Source organism: Chiloscyllium plagiosum, chromosome 11 (genome assembly GCF_004010195.1).
Source record: "Chiloscyllium plagiosum isolate BGI_BamShark_2017 chromosome 11, ASM401019v2, whole genome shotgun sequence".
NCBI lineage: Eukaryota > Metazoa > Chordata > Chondrichthyes > Orectolobiformes > Hemiscylliidae > Chiloscyllium > Chiloscyllium plagiosum.
Window position 1 is genome coordinate 42178681 of NC_057720.1, and position 17662 is coordinate 42196342.

The window sequence follows — 17662 nt, forward strand, 5'->3', positions numbered from 1 at the left end:
GGGGGGAGGTGTGGGCGCAAGTTTTGCATTTCTTGCGGTTGCAGGGGAAGGTGCCGGGAGTGGAGGTTGGGTTGGTGGGGGTTGTGGACCTGACGAGGGAGTCACGGAGGGAGTGGTCTTTTTGGAATGCTGATAGGGGAGGGCAGGGAAATATATCCCTGGTGGTGGGATCCGTTTGGAGGTGGCGGAAATGACGACGGATGATACGATGTATATAGAGATTGGAGGGGTGGTAGGTGAGGGGTTCTGTCCTGGTGGCGATTGGAGGGGCAGGGCTCAAGGGCGGAGGAGCGGGAAGTGGAGGAGATGCAGTGGAGAATGTCGCCGATCACGTCTGGGGGGAAATTGCAGTCTTTGAAGGAGGAGGCCATCTGGGTTGATTTCGGTAGCCCACTTTGAGGATGAAAGATCAGTCGTCGGCAGAGGCCTCACCTTCATTCCCCTACGTTCTTGGATTAACGAGTTCAACACGCAGCGAGACATCGAACAATTCTTCCGCCGCCTTCGCCTCCGTGCCTACTTCTTCAACCAGGATTCTCGCCCACCCTCTGACGACCCCTTCTCCCGCCTCCAACACACCCCATCCACCTGGACATGGACACCCCGTACTGGCCTCTTACCTGCCCTTGATCTCTTCTTAGCCAACTGCCGCCGCGACATTAACTGCCTCAACCTCTCCACCCCCCTCACCCACTCCAACCTCTCACCCTCGGAACATGCAGTCCTCCACTCCCTCCGTTCCAACCCCAATCTCACTATCAAACCGGCAGACAAGGGAGGTGCGGTGGTAGTTTGGCGCACCGACCTTTACACCGCTGAGGCTAAACGCCAGCTCACAGACACCTCCTCCTACTGCCCCCTTGACCATAACCCCACCTCCCACCACCAGACCATCCATAACCTCATCATCTCAGGGGATCTCCCATCCACCGCCTCCAACCTCATAGTCCCACAACCCTGCACCGCCCGTTTCTACCTCCTGCCCAAAATCCACAAATCTGACTGCCCGGCCGACCCATTGTCTCAGCCTGCTCCTGCCCCACCGAACTCATCTCTGCATACCTCGACACGGTCCTGTCCCCCTTAGTCCAAGAACTCCCCACCTACGCTTGGGACACCACCCACGCCCTCCACCTCCTCCATGATTTTCGCTTCCCCGGTCCCCAACGCCTTATCTTCACCATGGACATCCAGTCCCTGTACACCTCCATCCCCCATCACGAAGGACTCAAAGCCCTCCGCTTCTTCCTTTCAATAGACAATTTGTGCAGGAGTAGGCCATTCTGCCCTTCGAGCCTGCACCACCATTCAACATGATCATGGCTGATCATCCTTAATCAGTATCCTGTTCCTGCTTTATCTCCATAACCCTTGATTCCACAATCCTTGAGAGCTTTATCCAACTCTTTCTTAAATGAATCCAGAGGCTGGGCCTCCACTGCCCTCTGGGGCAGAGCATTCCACACAGCCACCACTCTCTAGGTGAAGATGTTTCTCCTCATCTCTGTCCTAAATGGTCTATCCTGTATTTTTAAGCTGTGTCCTCTGGTTCGGCACTCATCCATCAGCGGAAACATGTTTCCTGCCTCCAGAGTATCCAATCCTTTAATAATCTTATATGTCTCAATCATATCCCCTCTCAGTCTTCTAAACTCAAGGGTATACAAGCCCAGTTGCTCCAGTCTTTCCGTGTAAAGACCATCTCTCAGCCCACTCCACTTTTAAAATACCACATTATCTTCTTCTCAGTTTATGATCTTTCTAAGATCTATCCTAAATTTCTAATGAGTGTTATTTTGAAGTGTTTTATTGCATCCAACATTAATTTAATTTAATCTTCAGATAAGTTTGCATATAAACATTTTGCATATAAACATTTCATTTCACTATTTAAAATTGAATCATGAAATAGTTGCCAAGCACACAAGTACCTGAAAATTTATATGTTTTATATACAACAATTTTAACACAATTGTTTACACTTGCATGTTTGATAAAGATTCCTTTCATTTAAATGAAATATTGAACCATTTTATCTTCCAGTTGTCCCTGTGAAGAAAGTTCATTCCCTGAATATAACTTGGGCACTTCCTCCCCAGAAGCAGTATTACAGGTATAATATTTTGTTATTGGGAAGAAACAAGATGCTTAGAGTTTGTCAGCATTTAAATATAAACCAGTGGAAAAGTTTTTCAATGTTTTACTTGCAACTTTCGGAAACTAACCAACCAGAAAAATCATAACTTCTCTTTTATGAATGCTAACTGGCCTATGTATTTCAAGCTTGCTCTGCATTTATTTCCAATTTTTAGCATTTGGATAATTTCTTCGTGTTATTTTTATCTTTAGCTCCTTTCAACATATATGCAGTAAGTCTATTTGTTTCTAGCTCATATGTATATTGTTCATTTTGGGCTACATTGCAATTGATGTCTTATATTCAGTCTGCTTGCCTTCTAAGGGAGGAACTCAACAGTTTAATCATAAAAAATGATTGGAGCATCTAGCCAAGTGTTTTTATGTAATAAAAAGTGCATATGTGTTTCACTTGATTAGTTCTTACAGATGTAGAAGATGACGAGGTTTTTAGTACTGCAGATTATATCCCATTTGCTGTTTGCTATTTTTGGGCATAGTGCATGTTCCACTCTGGGCAGAGATCCATGGAGTGTCAACAAGTCAAGTTTTTGTGCATCTACTATAAGTATAATCTTCATTGCAAGCCATCATGTGGGGACTGAGACAATTGCACTGCTAGTTTCTCTATTACATCTTCCTATAGTGTATAATCAGTATTTCTGCCATTTTGTGTCAATTATTTTGCTTACCAACCCATCGCACAAATGAAAATAAAATTGAAGTTGAAATTTTTGTAAAAACTGTAGCGACTGCCGTTACTAGTACTATTTTTTAATTTCCTATACAAGGGATGGTAATGGTTCTAATAATTTTGATCATCAGCCCTTTAAAGATACACTTCAGGATTCAGTGGTTCCTCTTTCATCACATTTCCTGTACAGATTCAAGGTGCAGAGGGAATGCACAGAAATTCTTGCAAAATAAAAATGAAGGATCTGACTATATGTAATTTTTCCATTCTCCTTCTGTGTGTGTGTGTTTGCCATTTTTTGAAGGATTGCTAAATAAGTCAAATCTTCTTTTTGTTTTATATACTGAGGAAGTATTAGTAAGTCGAAATCACTCCTGACAGTGCTACAGTTTAATTTCATCAAGTACTACTAAAATCATTGAAGGTCAGCAGAGATGTTGTTTTGGCAACCTCCACTGATATGTTATTAGCACTTTTATTTGACTCGCATATGCTACTTCTTATAATTTAGGCTGCCGATGTGCTATGGCACGAACTTCATCCCAATATTTTTGTAGTGCCGTGCACAATTGTATAGTCGTATTAAAGTGCTTAGTTGAACCATGTTGCAGTATGCATTAAATGATTCATAGATTCATAAATTCATACAGCACAGAAAAGGCTCATCGAGTCTATACCAACACAACTACCACTAAATGTACTCTAATCCCTATTTCCTGCACTTGTCCCATATCCTTGAATGTTATGTTATTTGAAGTGGTCATCCTGATTTTTTTTTAAAGTTGTAAGCTTTCCAGCCTCCACTACCTTCTCAGGCAGTTCATTCCAAATTTCCACCACCAGCTGAGTGTTAAGGTTTTTTTCCCCAAATCCCTTCTGAATCTCCTGCTCTTTACTGTGAAACTATGTCCTCTCATGATTGACCCCTTAACCACGGGGAACAACTGCTCTCTCTTCACCCTGTCCATACCCCTCATAATCTTATACACCTCAGTCACGCTGCCCCCCCACCCCCCCCCCCCAACTTTCCCTGTCTTTTACTCTGCTCCGAAGAAAACAACCCAAGCCTATCTAAATTCTCCTTGCAGCTCAATTTCACCATCCCAGGCAGCATCCTAGTGAGCCTCCCCTGTTTCTCTTCCAGTGCTGTCATAGATTTCCTGTAGTGAGGTGACCAGTTGTGGCCTGACTAAAACTCCGTACAACTCCAACATTGCCTCCTTGCTCTTATACTCTATGCCACAGCTGATAAAAGCAAGTGTCCCATTAGCCTTCTTAACTAACCTATTTACGGAATGTTTCAGAGAACACCCGCACCAATCAACCCAACCACCCTGTGGTTGAACACTTTAACTTCCCCCTCCCACTCCACCAAGGATATGCAGGTCCTTGGCCTCCTCCATTGCCAGACCATGGCAACACGATGCCTGGAGGAAGAGCGCCTCATCCTCCGCCTAGGCACCCTCCAACCACAAGGGATGAATGCAGATTTCTCCAGTTTCCTCATTTCCCCCCCCCACCCCCCACCCCCCCACCTTGTCTCAGTCAAATCCCTCAGACTCAGCACTGCCTTCTTCACCTGCAATCTTCTTCCCGACCTCTCTGCCCCACCCCTTCTCCGGCCTATCACCCTCACCTTAACCTCCTTCCACCTATCGCATTTCCAACGCCCCTCCCCCCAAGTCCCTCCTCCCTACCTTTTATCTTAGCCTGCTTGGCACACCTTCCTCATTTCTGAAGAAGGGCTTATGCCTGAAGGGTAGATTCTCCTGCTCCTTGGATGCTGCCTGACCTGCTGCCTGACCTGCTGCGCTTTTCCAGCAACACATTTTTCAGCTATTTACGTGCTCTGCCAGCTTCAGGGATCTGTGAACAATTACCCCTAAGTCCCTCTGTTCTAAGCGACCCAGTGTTCTGCCATTCATTAAATATGCCCTCAGTTTACTTCTTCCAAAGTGCATCACCTCACATTTATCAAGGTTAAATACCATCTGCCTCTGGTCTGCCCATCTGACCAACCTATCTATATCTTTTAGTAACTTACAACCATCTCCTTGACTATTAACCACTCTACCAGTCTTGATGTTGTTTGCAAATTTGCTTAACATTTCTCCCACATTTCCATCTATATTGTTTAAATGTATATAAAACAATAAGGATCCCAGTACCAATCCTTGTGGTACACTGCTCGACACCGGCTTCTGATCAATTAAACAGCCTTCTGACACTAGCCTTTGTGTGCTATTATTAAACCAGTTTTTAATGCATCTCACCAAGGTCCCTTCAATTCTATGTGCATTAACCTTCTCATTCAGTCTCTCAAGTGGGACCTTGTCGAAAACTTTGCTAAAATCCATAAAAACTATATTAACTGAACTTCCCTGATCCACACATTTGATCACATTTTCAAAAACATTTGTTAGGCATGACCTCGCTCTGACAAAATCATGCCGACTATCCCTAATTAATCCTTGCCTGTCCAAGTGAGTATTAATTCTGTCCTTCAGAATTTTCTCCAATAATTTCCCTACCACTGATGTGAGACTCACCAGTTTGTAATTTCCTGGTTCATTTCTACCACCTTTCTTAAAAAGTGGAACCCCACTAACCATCCTTCAGTCCTTTGGTACTTTCCCTGTGGCCAGAAAGGAATAAAAAAATTGTCAGAACCCCTGAAATTTCCTGCCACCGCAGCTACAGCAACCTGGGATCCAATTAATTTGGACCAGGGGATATTAAGCTTGACAGAGCCGCCTCTATCACCCCATTTCCTATGTCAAACTATGCAAGTTCATCACAGTCTCTTTTCCTGAATTCTGTACCTACATTCTCCTTTTCCAGAGTGAAGACTGAAGAGGAGTATTCACTTTAACACCCTTTCATTACCCTGCAGCTTCATACGCAGGTTGCTCCCTTTGTCCCTAATCGGCCCTATTCTTTCCCTGGTTAACCTCTTTCCTTTAATGCTTTTATAAAACATTTAATGATTTTCCCTAATCCTGTTCGCAAGTCCTTTTTCATGCCCCTTTTTGCTTTTCTAATTGCTTTCTTAAATTCCCTCCTGCACTTTCTGTATTTCTCTAGAACTGCAGCTGAATTGCTCCCTTTGGACTTAGTAAAAGTCCTACTTTTCTTTTTACTATCCAATCCAGAATTGTTCACGACATCCAACTCATAACTTATTGCTTCTACATTTCTCTCTAAAGGGTACATAGTAGACCTGTGCTCTCCCCAGCTCCTTTTTTGATTGCCTCTCATTGCTCAGCTGTACACTTTTCTGCAAGGAGCTGTTCCCAGTCTACTGAGGCCAGATCCTGCTTTCTTCTAATAAAATCTGCCTACTCCCAATCCAAAGCCATCTTATGCCAGTGTAACCATGGAAAATGGACTGTTCTACGTAGCCGACAAAGAGATAAGCATAGCTGGGGCCCATGCGGGTGCCCATGGCTACCCCTTTCATTTGGAGGAAGTGGGAGGATTTCCTCCTGACAAAAGGGGTAGCCATGGGCACTAGCATGGGCCCCAGCTATACCTGTCTCTCTGTCGGCTACATAAAACAGTCCATCTTCCGTAGTTACACCGGCACCACTCCTCACCTTTTTCTCCGCTACACTGATAACTGCATCGGTGCCACCTCGTGTTCCCACAGAGGCTAAACAGTTCAATAATTTCACCAACACGTTCCACCCCGACCTTAAATTCACATGGACCATCTCTGACACTTCCTTCCCCTTCCTAGACCTCTCCATCTCCATCAACAGACGACAGACTCAACACAGACATTTTTTACAAACCCACTGACTCCCAAAGCTACCTGTATTACACCTTCCTACCTTTTGCAGAAATGCTATCCCGTATTCCCAATTCCTCTGCCTTTGCTGTATCCGCTCCCAGGAGGACCAGTTCCACACACTAGATCTCCTCCTTTTTTAAAGACTGTAATTTTCCCTCCCACGTGGTGGAAGATGCCCTCCAATGCATCTCATCCACGTCCCACACCTCCACCCTCAAACCCCACCCCTCCAAATGCAACAAGAACAGAACCCCTGGTCCTCACCTTCCACCCCACCAACCTCCGCAAAGACCACATCATCCGCCGACATTTCCGCCACGTAAAAAACGGACCCCACCACCGGGGATATATTTCCCTCCCCACCCCTACCCGCTTTCCGCAAAGACAGTTTCCTATGTGACTACCTGGTCAGGTCCTTACTCCCCAACAACCTATTCTCCCCTCCTGGCACCTTCCCCTGCCACCTGCGCCTACACCTCTCACCTCACCTCCATCCAAGGCCCCAAAAGACCCTTCCACATCCATCAAAGTTTCACCTGCACTTCCACAAATGTCATTTATTGCATCCGTTGCTTTCGATATGGTCTCCTTTATATTGGGGAGAATGGACACCTTCTCACAGAGCGCTTCAGTGAACATCTCTGGGGTACCACCTCCCTGTGGCCAACATTTCAACTCTCCCTCCCACACTGCCGAGGATGTGCAGGTCCTGGGCTGCCTCCACTGTCACTCTCTCACCACCCGACGCCTGGAGGAAGAACGCCTCATCTTCTGCCTCTGAACCCTTCAACCCCAGGGCATCAATGTGGACCACCAGTTTCCTCATTTCCCCTCCCCCCACCTTACCCCAGTTCCAAACTTCCAGCTCAGCACCATCCTCATGACCTGTCCCACCTGTCAATTTTCCTTCCCACCTACCCGCTCCAGCCTCCACTTCGACCTACCATCATTACGCCTTCTTCCATCCACCTATTACAATTCCACCTACCTTCTCCCCAGCCCCCACCCCCTCCCATTTATTTCTCCACCCCTGAGGCTTCCAAACTCATTCCTGACGAAAGGCTCCTGCCTGAAACCTATGATTCTATGATGGCGATCTTCTTGCTCCTTGGATGCTGTCTGACCTGCTGTACATTTCCAACACCACTCTAATCTTGGCAACATCCTTGCAAATCTTCTCTGAACCCTTTCACGTTTCTCAATCTTGCTTTTTAATCTACTGTCTAGCTCCCTGAATTCTTGATGCAAGACCTCATTCCTCACTTTGCCATATCGTTGTACCAACATATACCACAATCTCAAACTCATCACTATCCCGTTTCAGGATCCCCTGCAGCCATTCAGTGACATCTCTGATCCTGGCACCAGGAAGGCGACACTCCTGGAGTCATGTCTTCGGCTGCAGAAATGCCTCTCTGCTTCCCTGACTAAAGAATCCCTAATCACTGTCATCACTAAATGATAATTGTACATATAATGTTCAGTTTCGGATTCATGCTTTAGACCTCTGCTTCCTAAGCAGATGAGCAAAGTATTTTTGTGATATTATGGAAAGGTACAGTTGTTTCTAAAATTTCACCCGAAATCATTGGAGCCAATGACAGCCTTTTATAAATGGTTTAATACGACTGGAATTATACTATGCCTTTTACAAAGTGTAACCAATATATATAGTAATGTAGACTTGCAATTGTAGCTTTTACGCCCATCATGATCAGGATTTTCTTTTTTTAAATTGATAGGTACCTTAAAATCTCATTGATATAGAAGTAGTAGTTTAATGGGGGCAACATTGGTTAAATTAGGATGCAGTTTGTTTCCGTGCTGATATTTACAACATTATTTTATGTATGTTTTAAAATCTGTTATCAGGATTAAGCCACTTCACTATATATCATGGCTAATAGGACATGAAGGTACAGGCAGTATCCTGTCCCTCCTTCGAACGAGGTAAGTGCTTCATACTACGAAGTTGGATAAAGATGGCAATAATGTTTTATGATGCATAATAACTTTTATTGTTAATCTTGCTATAATTTACTGCATTGAAAAGGAAAATCTTGCAATATATTAAAAAAAATCATTCATGAGATGTGGGTGTTGCTGGCTAGGCCAGCATTTGTTGCCCATTGCTGGTTGCCCTTGGAGGCTGGTGATGAGCTGCCTGCTTGAATCACTGTGATCCATATGCTGTAGGTGAACACAATGCTGTTGGGGAGGGATGTTATCAAGCTTCTTCGCTGTTGTTGAAGCTACACTCATCAAGGCAAATGGAGAGTGGAGTATACCATTACATTCCTGCCTGTACCTTGTAGGTGGGGAGTCAGGTGAGTTATTTGTAGAATTCCTAGCTTATGAACTGCTCTTGTAGCCATTGTATTTATGTGGTTAGTTCAGTTGAGTTTCTGGTTAATGTTAAGCCCCCAGATTGTTGATAATGATTAATGTAGTAATGGTATACTATTGAACATCAAGGGACACTTATTAGATTCTCTCTTGTTGGAGATGATCATTGCTTGATATTTGTGTGGAATGAATTTTACTTGCTACTTTTCAGCCCAAGCCTGGCATTTTCCAGGTCTTGTTGTATTTGGAGATACACTGCTTCAGTGTCTGGGGAGCCAAGAATGGTGCTGAAAATTGTGCAGTCGTCACCATCATTTGTTTAATTGTCCACCTGCATTCATGATTGGATGTGGCAGTACTGCAAAGTTTAGATTGATCGATTGGTTGTGGGACTGCTTAGCTCTGTTTATCAATTACTGTTTATGCTGTATGGCACGCAAGTAGTCCTATTTGGTAGCTTCACCAGGTTGACACCTCATTTTTAGATATTGCATTTGGCATGCCCTTCTGCACTCTTCCTTGAACTGAGATTAATCCTTTGACTTGATGGTAATGGCAGAGTTGGGTATATTCCAGGCCACGAGGTTACAGATTGTGATTCTGCTGCTGCTGATGACCCATGGAGTTCCTCAATGTGTTCAGTCTATTAAACCATAAGAAATAGAAACGGGTCTAGGCTATTTGCCACCTTGAACTTATTCCATCATTCATTAGGATCATGGCTGAGCCAATATTGCTCATATCCACTTTTCTGTATTTTCACCATAACCCTTGATTCCCCTACTGATCAGTAGTGCTGCTGCCATGCCACTCTTGGTGGACATAGAATGTACTCCCAATGAGTGAGGTCAGTGCCCTTGCTACACTTAGTGTATCCTCTAAGTGGTGTCCAAAGTGGAGGAGAAGTGATTCATCAGCCAAGGTGTGCAGTATGTAGTAATTAGGAGGATGTTACTACATGGTGCTATGACACTTTATGGTGTCCAAAGTCATTGTTAAGGACTCCAAGGGCAACTTTAGTAAACCAACTTGGTTTTTTTGATAATCAGCAATAGTTCTTTGATCATCATTAGACTTTTAATTCCAGGTTTTTCCATCTGTTGTAATGGGATTCGAACCTAGCTCACTAGAACATTGCTTGGGTTTCTGGATTAATAGTCTCACGATAATACCACAGGGCCATCACTGTGGTCACATGTACTCTTTGTTTCCATGTCTAAATTACGAAGTCAGTGTTTATGTTAGAGTGCTTTGTAATGCAAAACAATGTACATCATTTCCTGTATAATTGGAATAACATTGATGATATAATTTAAAATAAAAATCATTAATTCAATAGCTGAAAAGCCAAATTACCCAGGATTAAGAGGTTAATTATAGATGGTTTAGATTTTGTTTTGCAATTACATGCAAATTCAAATTAACAAAAAAAAAATCCAAGGTGCTTAATGGATTTCGACAATAAAAATATATTGATGAGAGCATTAAGCCTCCACCAGAAATATGCATATCAGACAGATTGTTAAGTAATAAAAAATAACATAGGAATAAAAAGTAACGTAGGATTAGAGCAGTTGGCATATCAAGCATGCTGCGCCATTCAGTTTGATCGTGGCTGATCATCTGTTGCAGTGCCATTTTCCCACACTATCCCAAAATTCTTTACCTCATTGGTATTTAGAAATCTGTCAATCTCTACTCTAAATATATAGTCTGAGCTTCCATGGCCTGTAGGGTAGAGAGTTCCAAAGATTCACAAATCTATAAGTAAATAAAAAACCTTACCATGGTCCAAAGTGGCTCTCCCATCATTTTTGAATAGTGCCCTATGATTCTACACTTCCTAACGAGAGGAGACCTCTTGCCTACAGCCACCCTTTGATCCGTTTAAGTGTTTTATAGTTTTCAGTGAGTCTGGTTTTATTCCTTTGAAACTCTAGAGAATGCAGACTCCGTTTACCCTGTCTTTCTAGGGTAGTTTTGCCATCTCAGGAATAACTCATTGCACTTTCTCTATGACAATAATTTCCTCCTTAAGGTAAAAAGACCAAAACTGCACACAATTCTTCAGGTGTGATGTAACCAAATTCCAATACAATTGAAGCAAGACTTCACAACTCCTGTACTCAAATCCTCCTGCAAGAAATATTAGTGTACCATTAACCTGTCTAATTACATGCCCTATCTGTTTAGTACTCTTCAGTGACTTATTGACAAAGACATCCAGGTCAGTTTGTACTTTTTGACCTCTTACTATTTGCGAATTACTCTGCAAATTTTCCTATCAAAGTCGATAGTCTCACATTTGTTTACATTGTTATGGACCAGACCAAATTCCCTGAAAACATGTCAAGGAAATAGCCTAGACCCTAACTTTTATTTTAAAGGCAAGTGCCAGGCACTGCATTCGGAATGCAATTTGATTGGTCAAACTTTCAGGCTTGAAGCAAAACACACTTTGTTTATACACTATAGCTAAAATGCAGACAAAATTTAAAAAAAAGATTGGCTTAATGGAAACTCTTGAAATACTTAAAATAATAAGCTACTCATTAACTGTTCCAATATAGTAATATCTTACAAGCACATCCTTGGTAAAGAAAAATTCATTAAAATAGATTGTCTCACATGCAGTTCTAGCAGTAAGAAGAGAACCCAAGCTTTTATTTGTAGCAAAGAGAGAGAGAGATGTAGCTGCTTTTGAACCCCTACAGCTACTGAAAGCTAGACTAAAAATTGGAGTCCTGTGGAAGCTTGACCCCACCATTCAGGCTGCTTCACAAAACAAAACCCGAGGCCTCACAACCTGTTTACTTTATTGGCTTGAAGTAGACTGTTTGTAACCTCTGCCTCACCCCCTCTCCTCAAAACCAGAGAAAAATGCACCTCTTAAAGAGGTAGTATCATCACAACATTCTACTTCATCTGAAGTGTTCTTGCTCACTGTCCCCGTTCTCTTAAAGCCATTTTGCACTTCCCCCAAACTGTATGTTCCCACTTAACCTTGTATCATCCATGAATTTGGAAATATTATATATTTGGTACCCACCTCCAAATGATTGCTGTATATTGTGAATAACTGGGTACTGATCTTTGCGAGACCCCACTAGTCACAGTTTGCAAATGAGTGAATGATTTTGTTTATTAAACCGATTACCTTTTATGAATCCAGTTAATAACATCCTCATACACTCAACAAGTTAGTCAAACACAACTTGTCATTCACAAATCCATGCTGACAATACCCCACATTGACCGACACTATAGGTCATTTGTTTTTCGAGTGTTCATTTATCACATTCTTTATGATAGATTCTCGCATTTTACTGATGCAATTTTCCATTTTTCTCCCTTCGTCTATTCTTAAGTAGTGGGGTGACATTTGCAATCTTCCAATCTGCAGGAACCATTTCAGAATCTATAGAGTTTTAGTAGGTCATCATCAATGCGTCTACTGCTTGCATAGCTACTTCTTTCAATGTTATGAGATGTTGACTGTCAGGTCCAGGTCTCATCAACCACTAATTTCTCCAACACAACCTTCAATTTCTCATTCTCTTTAGTCAGTTGGATCTGGGCGACTTCTGTATCTTTCTCAATGAAGATGGACACAAAGTAATCATTTAGCTTCACTGCCATTTCTCTATTCCCCATTATAAATTATCCTGACTATAATTGGAGCACAATCTTAGTTGAATATTTCCTTTTTATATACCTATAGAAACTTTTGCAGTCTGATTATGTTTTTTTGCTAGTTACTTTTACCTTCTATGTTCCCTTTACCATTTTCTATTATTCTCCTTTGCTATGTACTAAAAATCAATCCAACCTTTGGGTTTTTGACTATTTTTGGTGACTTCACAGGACTCTGTTAGAAAAAGAATTTTTTATCTTAATTTGCTTTCTTTGCTGAGTTTGCTGACATCGAGTCATAGAGATGTACAGCACGGAAACAGACCCTTCTGTCCAACTTGTTCATGCCGACCAGATATCCCAACCCAATCTAGTCCCACCTGCCAGCACCCGGCCTATATCCCTCCAAACCCTTCCTATTCATATACCCATCCAAATGCCTCTTAAATGTTGCAGTTGTACCAGCATCCACCACTTCCTCTGGCAGCTGTGAATCCTTTCTGAACCTTTTCAAATTTCACAACATCCTTTTATTAGGAAGGGGACCAGAATTGCACGCAGTATTCCAACAGTGGTCTAACCAATGTCCTGTACGGCCGCAACATGACCTCCCAACTCCTGTACTCAATACGCTGACCAATAAAGGAAAGCATACCCAACGCTGCCTTCACTATCCTATCTACCTGTGACTCCACTTTCAAGGAGCTATGAACCTGCACTCCAAGGTCTCTTTGTTCAGCAACACTCCCCGGGACCTTACCATTAAGTGTATAAGTCTAGCTAAGGTTTGCTTTCCCAAAACACAGCGCCTCACATTTATCTAAATTAAATACCGTCTGCCACTTCTCAGCCCATTGAGCCCATCTGATCAAGATCCCGTTGGAATCTGAGGTAATCTGCTTTGCTGTCCACTACACCTCTGATTTTGGTGTCATCTGCAAACTAATTAACTATACCTCTTATGCTCATATCCAAATCATTTATGTAAATGATTGAAAAGTAGTGGACTCAGCACCGATCCTTCTGGTACTCCACTGGTCACAAGCCTCCAGTCTGTAAAACAATCCTCCAACACCACCCTCTGTTTCTACCTTTGAGCCAGTTCTGTATCAAATTGGCTAGTTTCTTGTACTTTGAAAGAGTGTATAGTTGCAGTGATCTCTGTAACAATTCTTTAAAGTCTATCCATTGACAATGTTCCATCATACCCATCAATGTATTGTCCTAGTTCACCTTGACCCATTTGTCCTTAATACCTTCATAATTTCCTTAGCTCAATCTGAAGCCAGTGGATTATATTGGAAGAATCTCATTTTCAAATATAATGTGAAATTCTGTTATATTATAGTCACTCATTTCTAAGGTTGTTTCATAGCAAGATTATTAATCCGCCCCTTTTGTTACATAATACTACATCTACAATAATCTGTTCTTCAGTTGGTTCATCAACTCTAGAAAACCACCCCTAACATACTTCATAACTTAATATTCCTCAGTGTTACTGCTCATTAGGTTTACCCAATCTAAATGGAGATTGAAGTCACACGTTATTACTGTAATACCAATGATTTTCTAATCTCTTTTTAATACTATGCCCCACACTCCCATTACTGTTTGGTGGCCTAAGAACAATTTCCACCAATATTTGCTGCCCTTTGTTTCTTAGCTCCACTAAAACAGATTCTGCATTTAGCTTTTCAGTTTGGAGATCCTCCCTTAGTAATATGTTGGTGCAGTCCTGTTTTTGCAGTGTATATCACCTTTTTCCTTTTTTGCCTGCTCTTTACAAGTGTTGAATATCTTTGAATATTCACTTCTCAGTTTTGGCCATCTTGTGGCTGTTTCTGTGATGACAAGTAGACCCATTTATTTCCATTAGTTTAAGTCATCTACCTTATTCTTAGTACTTCATGTTTTCAGATGAAGTGCTCTTCACTTTGTCTCTTTAGCATTATTCTGCATCCAAAGTTCAGTTGATGCTTACCTTAATTTTGCTGGTCTTCTAATTTCATTTGCCAGTTTTCTACTTTTTATTCTGAAAAATGTGTTGTTGGAAAAGCGCAGCAGGTCAGGCAGCATCCAAGGAGCAGGAGAATCGATGTTTTGGGCATAAGCCCTTCTTCAGGAATTCTACTTTCTATTACTGGGTTTATTTCTTTCCAACTAGCTAACCCCTAGCTAGTTTAAATCCTCCCCAACACCACTAGGGGAAATTACCGGTAAGAGTATCAGTCCATCCAGTTAAGGTATAACTTGTCCAGATTGTTCAGATCCCGACTGTCTAGAAATGGTCCCGATGCATCGCAAATCTAATGTTCTCCCTCCTGTATCAATTCTCCAACCCCATGTTCAAACAACCGCCCCCATTCTTATGTTTGCTAACAGAAGGCACTATGGGTAATCCTGAAATTACTGCTCTTGAAACCTTGCTTAATGACGTCTTTCCTAACTCACTGAAATCAGCTTTCAGGACTTTACTGTCACAGAAATGCCTGTCCAATCTCCTGATTATGGAATTTCCTATTACTGTTGCTCTTCCATTCTTTCCTTTCCTCCTGAACCACTGTTGCACGCCTTGAGGAACTTTCTGCTTGCCAGTATCCAAAGCAGAATCCAAAACTGATTAGCAATAAAATCAACTTAGGGGACTCCTGCATGATCTGCCAGTTCTGTTAAAATTTCTTCTTTGCCTATGTGACCCTAACCTGTAGTGCGACTACCTCCATAAACGTGTAGTTAAGCAATGATTTAAACTTGAGTTGGTTACACTTCCTGCAAATGTGTTCATCTGGAAGACGAGGTACACCTATGAGATAATTCCACTTGGTTGAACTGTCTTGCCATACTGGAGCTTAAAGCTTTTTTTGCAATTCCAATAACTTATCACTTTGTCACCAGTAAGTTTCTCTCACTACAGCAAAGAGTGAGACAATTGATTTTGATTAGATTCCCTACAGTGTGGAAACAGGCCCTTCGGCCCAACCAGTCCACACCGACCCTCCGAAGAGTAACCCACCCAGACCCACTACCCTCTGACTAATGCACCTATAGCTATGGACAATTTAGCATGGCCAATTCACCTGGCCTGCACATCTTTAGACTGTGGGAAGAAACCGGAGCACCTGAAAGAAACCCATGCAGACACTGGAAGAATGTGCAAACTCCACACAGACAGTTGCCCGAGGCTGGAATCGAACCTGGGACCCTGGTGCTGTGAGGCAGCGGTGCTAACCACTGAGCCACCGTGCCACCCATTAATGGAGGTAGATTAGATTAGATTAGATTAGATTACTTACAGTGTGGAAACAGGCCCTTCGGCCCAACAATCCCACACCGACCCGCCGAAGCGTAACCCACCCAGACCCATTCCCCTACATTTACCCCTTCACCTAACACCTACGGGCAATTTTAACATGGCCAATTCACCTAACCTACACATTTTTGGATTGTGGGAGGAAACCGGAGCACCCGGAGGAAACCCACGCAGACACTGGGAGAATGTGCAAACTCTACACAGTCAGTCGCCTGAGGCAGGAAATGAACCCGGGTCTCTGGCACTGTGAGGCAGCAGTGCTAACCACTGTGCCACCGAAAAGAAAGAGCCACTGTCTTGCCCTTTACACCGAACTCTCTATTAAAAAAAAACCCACTTTATACTCTGTGCATTTAAAGCAGTGCTCAGTGCATTCAAGATAGCCATTATGAAGTCCTTTTTTTATGCTTCCTGGAAAGCAACAGCTCTCAATCCAATCACTGCTGCTTTGATGAAAATGTTGCCGTTTTGGAACTTCCTGTTCCCCAGCTGACGCTTTCTCTTAACCTCGTAAAGTATGTTCGTTACCAGGACTCCTCCCAACCTGTCCCTGCCTTGTTGTTTAAAGGAATTATGAAGTGCTGTTGAGTTGGTTGCGAGTTGATTCCTTCTGAGGTTTGATGAACTTTTCTAAGTTCTTGGCCAACTCCATATTTGTTTTGAATTGCAAAAGGCTATAGGGAGTGGTATGGCGGCAATTATGGGCTTATGTTGATTACAGGCTTCTGTACCAATCCTATCCAGTCAATTACTACCCTACTTTTCATTGTTAGCAGTGATGGAATGTATCAGTAAAGTCCAGTTAAGTGGTCCATGCATGGTAGTAACCTGTTTATGATGCTGAGTTTGGGTTCTACCGGAGCCACTCAACTCCTGCACACATTGCAGCCTTGGACCAAACATGGACAAAAGATCTGAACTTCACATGTAATGCCCAAGTGACTGCTGTTGACATCAAAGCAGCATTTGACAGAGCATTAGATCAAGAAGTCACTGAAAATCGGGGTAATCTCTCTAGCTGGGCAGAGTCTTATCTAGCACAAAAGAAGATGGTTGATGGACAGCAATTATGTCCGCATCAGGTCATTACTGCAGGACTTCCTCAGGATAGATATTTTCCAATCAACTTGTTCAGAGATGTCATTACTTCTGGAGCAGGTGGGACTTGAACTTGGGCCTTCTGGCTCAGAAGTAAGGACCACAAGCGTTGCTAAGTTCCTCAGGGCAGAGTTCTACCTTTTAACTACCCTCAGCTGCATCATCAATGGCTTAACCTCTAGCTTGAGGTTGGAAGTGGGGTTGTTTGTTACAGATGGTTGTGTTAGATGTTCAGTTCAATGCATAATTTCCCAACCAGTCTGTACTCGCATGTAGCAAGGGCTGGACAGCATTCAGGCTTGAGCTGTTTAGTGAGGAGTAACATTCATTCTGTACAGTTATCAGGTAATGACCATCTCCAAGAAGAGTGAATCTAACTATCTTTGTAAGATGATCCATTCCAATACCATCAGTGAACTCTTGATCATCAACATTCTGGCGGCTTATCATTGACTAGGAGAAAGTGAGGACTGCGGATGCTGGAGATCAGAGTCGAGAGTGTGGTGCTGGAAAAGCACACCTGGTCAGGCAGCATCCGAGGAGCAGAAGAATCGACATTTCAGGCATAAGCCCTTCATCAGGAATAGTTCCTGATGAAGGGCTTATGCCCGAAACGTCGATTCTCCTGCTCCTCGGATGCTGCCTGACC

At 42.8% G+C, this 17662-nt stretch overlaps 1 protein-coding gene across 3 annotated transcripts in view; it reads left to right on the plus strand.

The window, feature by feature from the left end:
• Positions 1-17662, plus strand: part of LOC122554338 (nardilysin-like) — a 111906-nt gene that overhangs the window by 25413 nt on the left and 68831 nt on the right. For all 3 annotated transcript variants that reach the window (XM_043699203.1, XM_043699204.1, XM_043699205.1), the window contains exons 10-11: positions 2044-2113; positions 8496-8573. In XM_043699203.1, coding sequence (XP_043555138.1) covers positions 2044-2113; positions 8496-8573 — 148 coding nt within the window. The remainder of the gene's footprint in view (positions 1-2043; positions 2114-8495; positions 8574-17662) is intronic.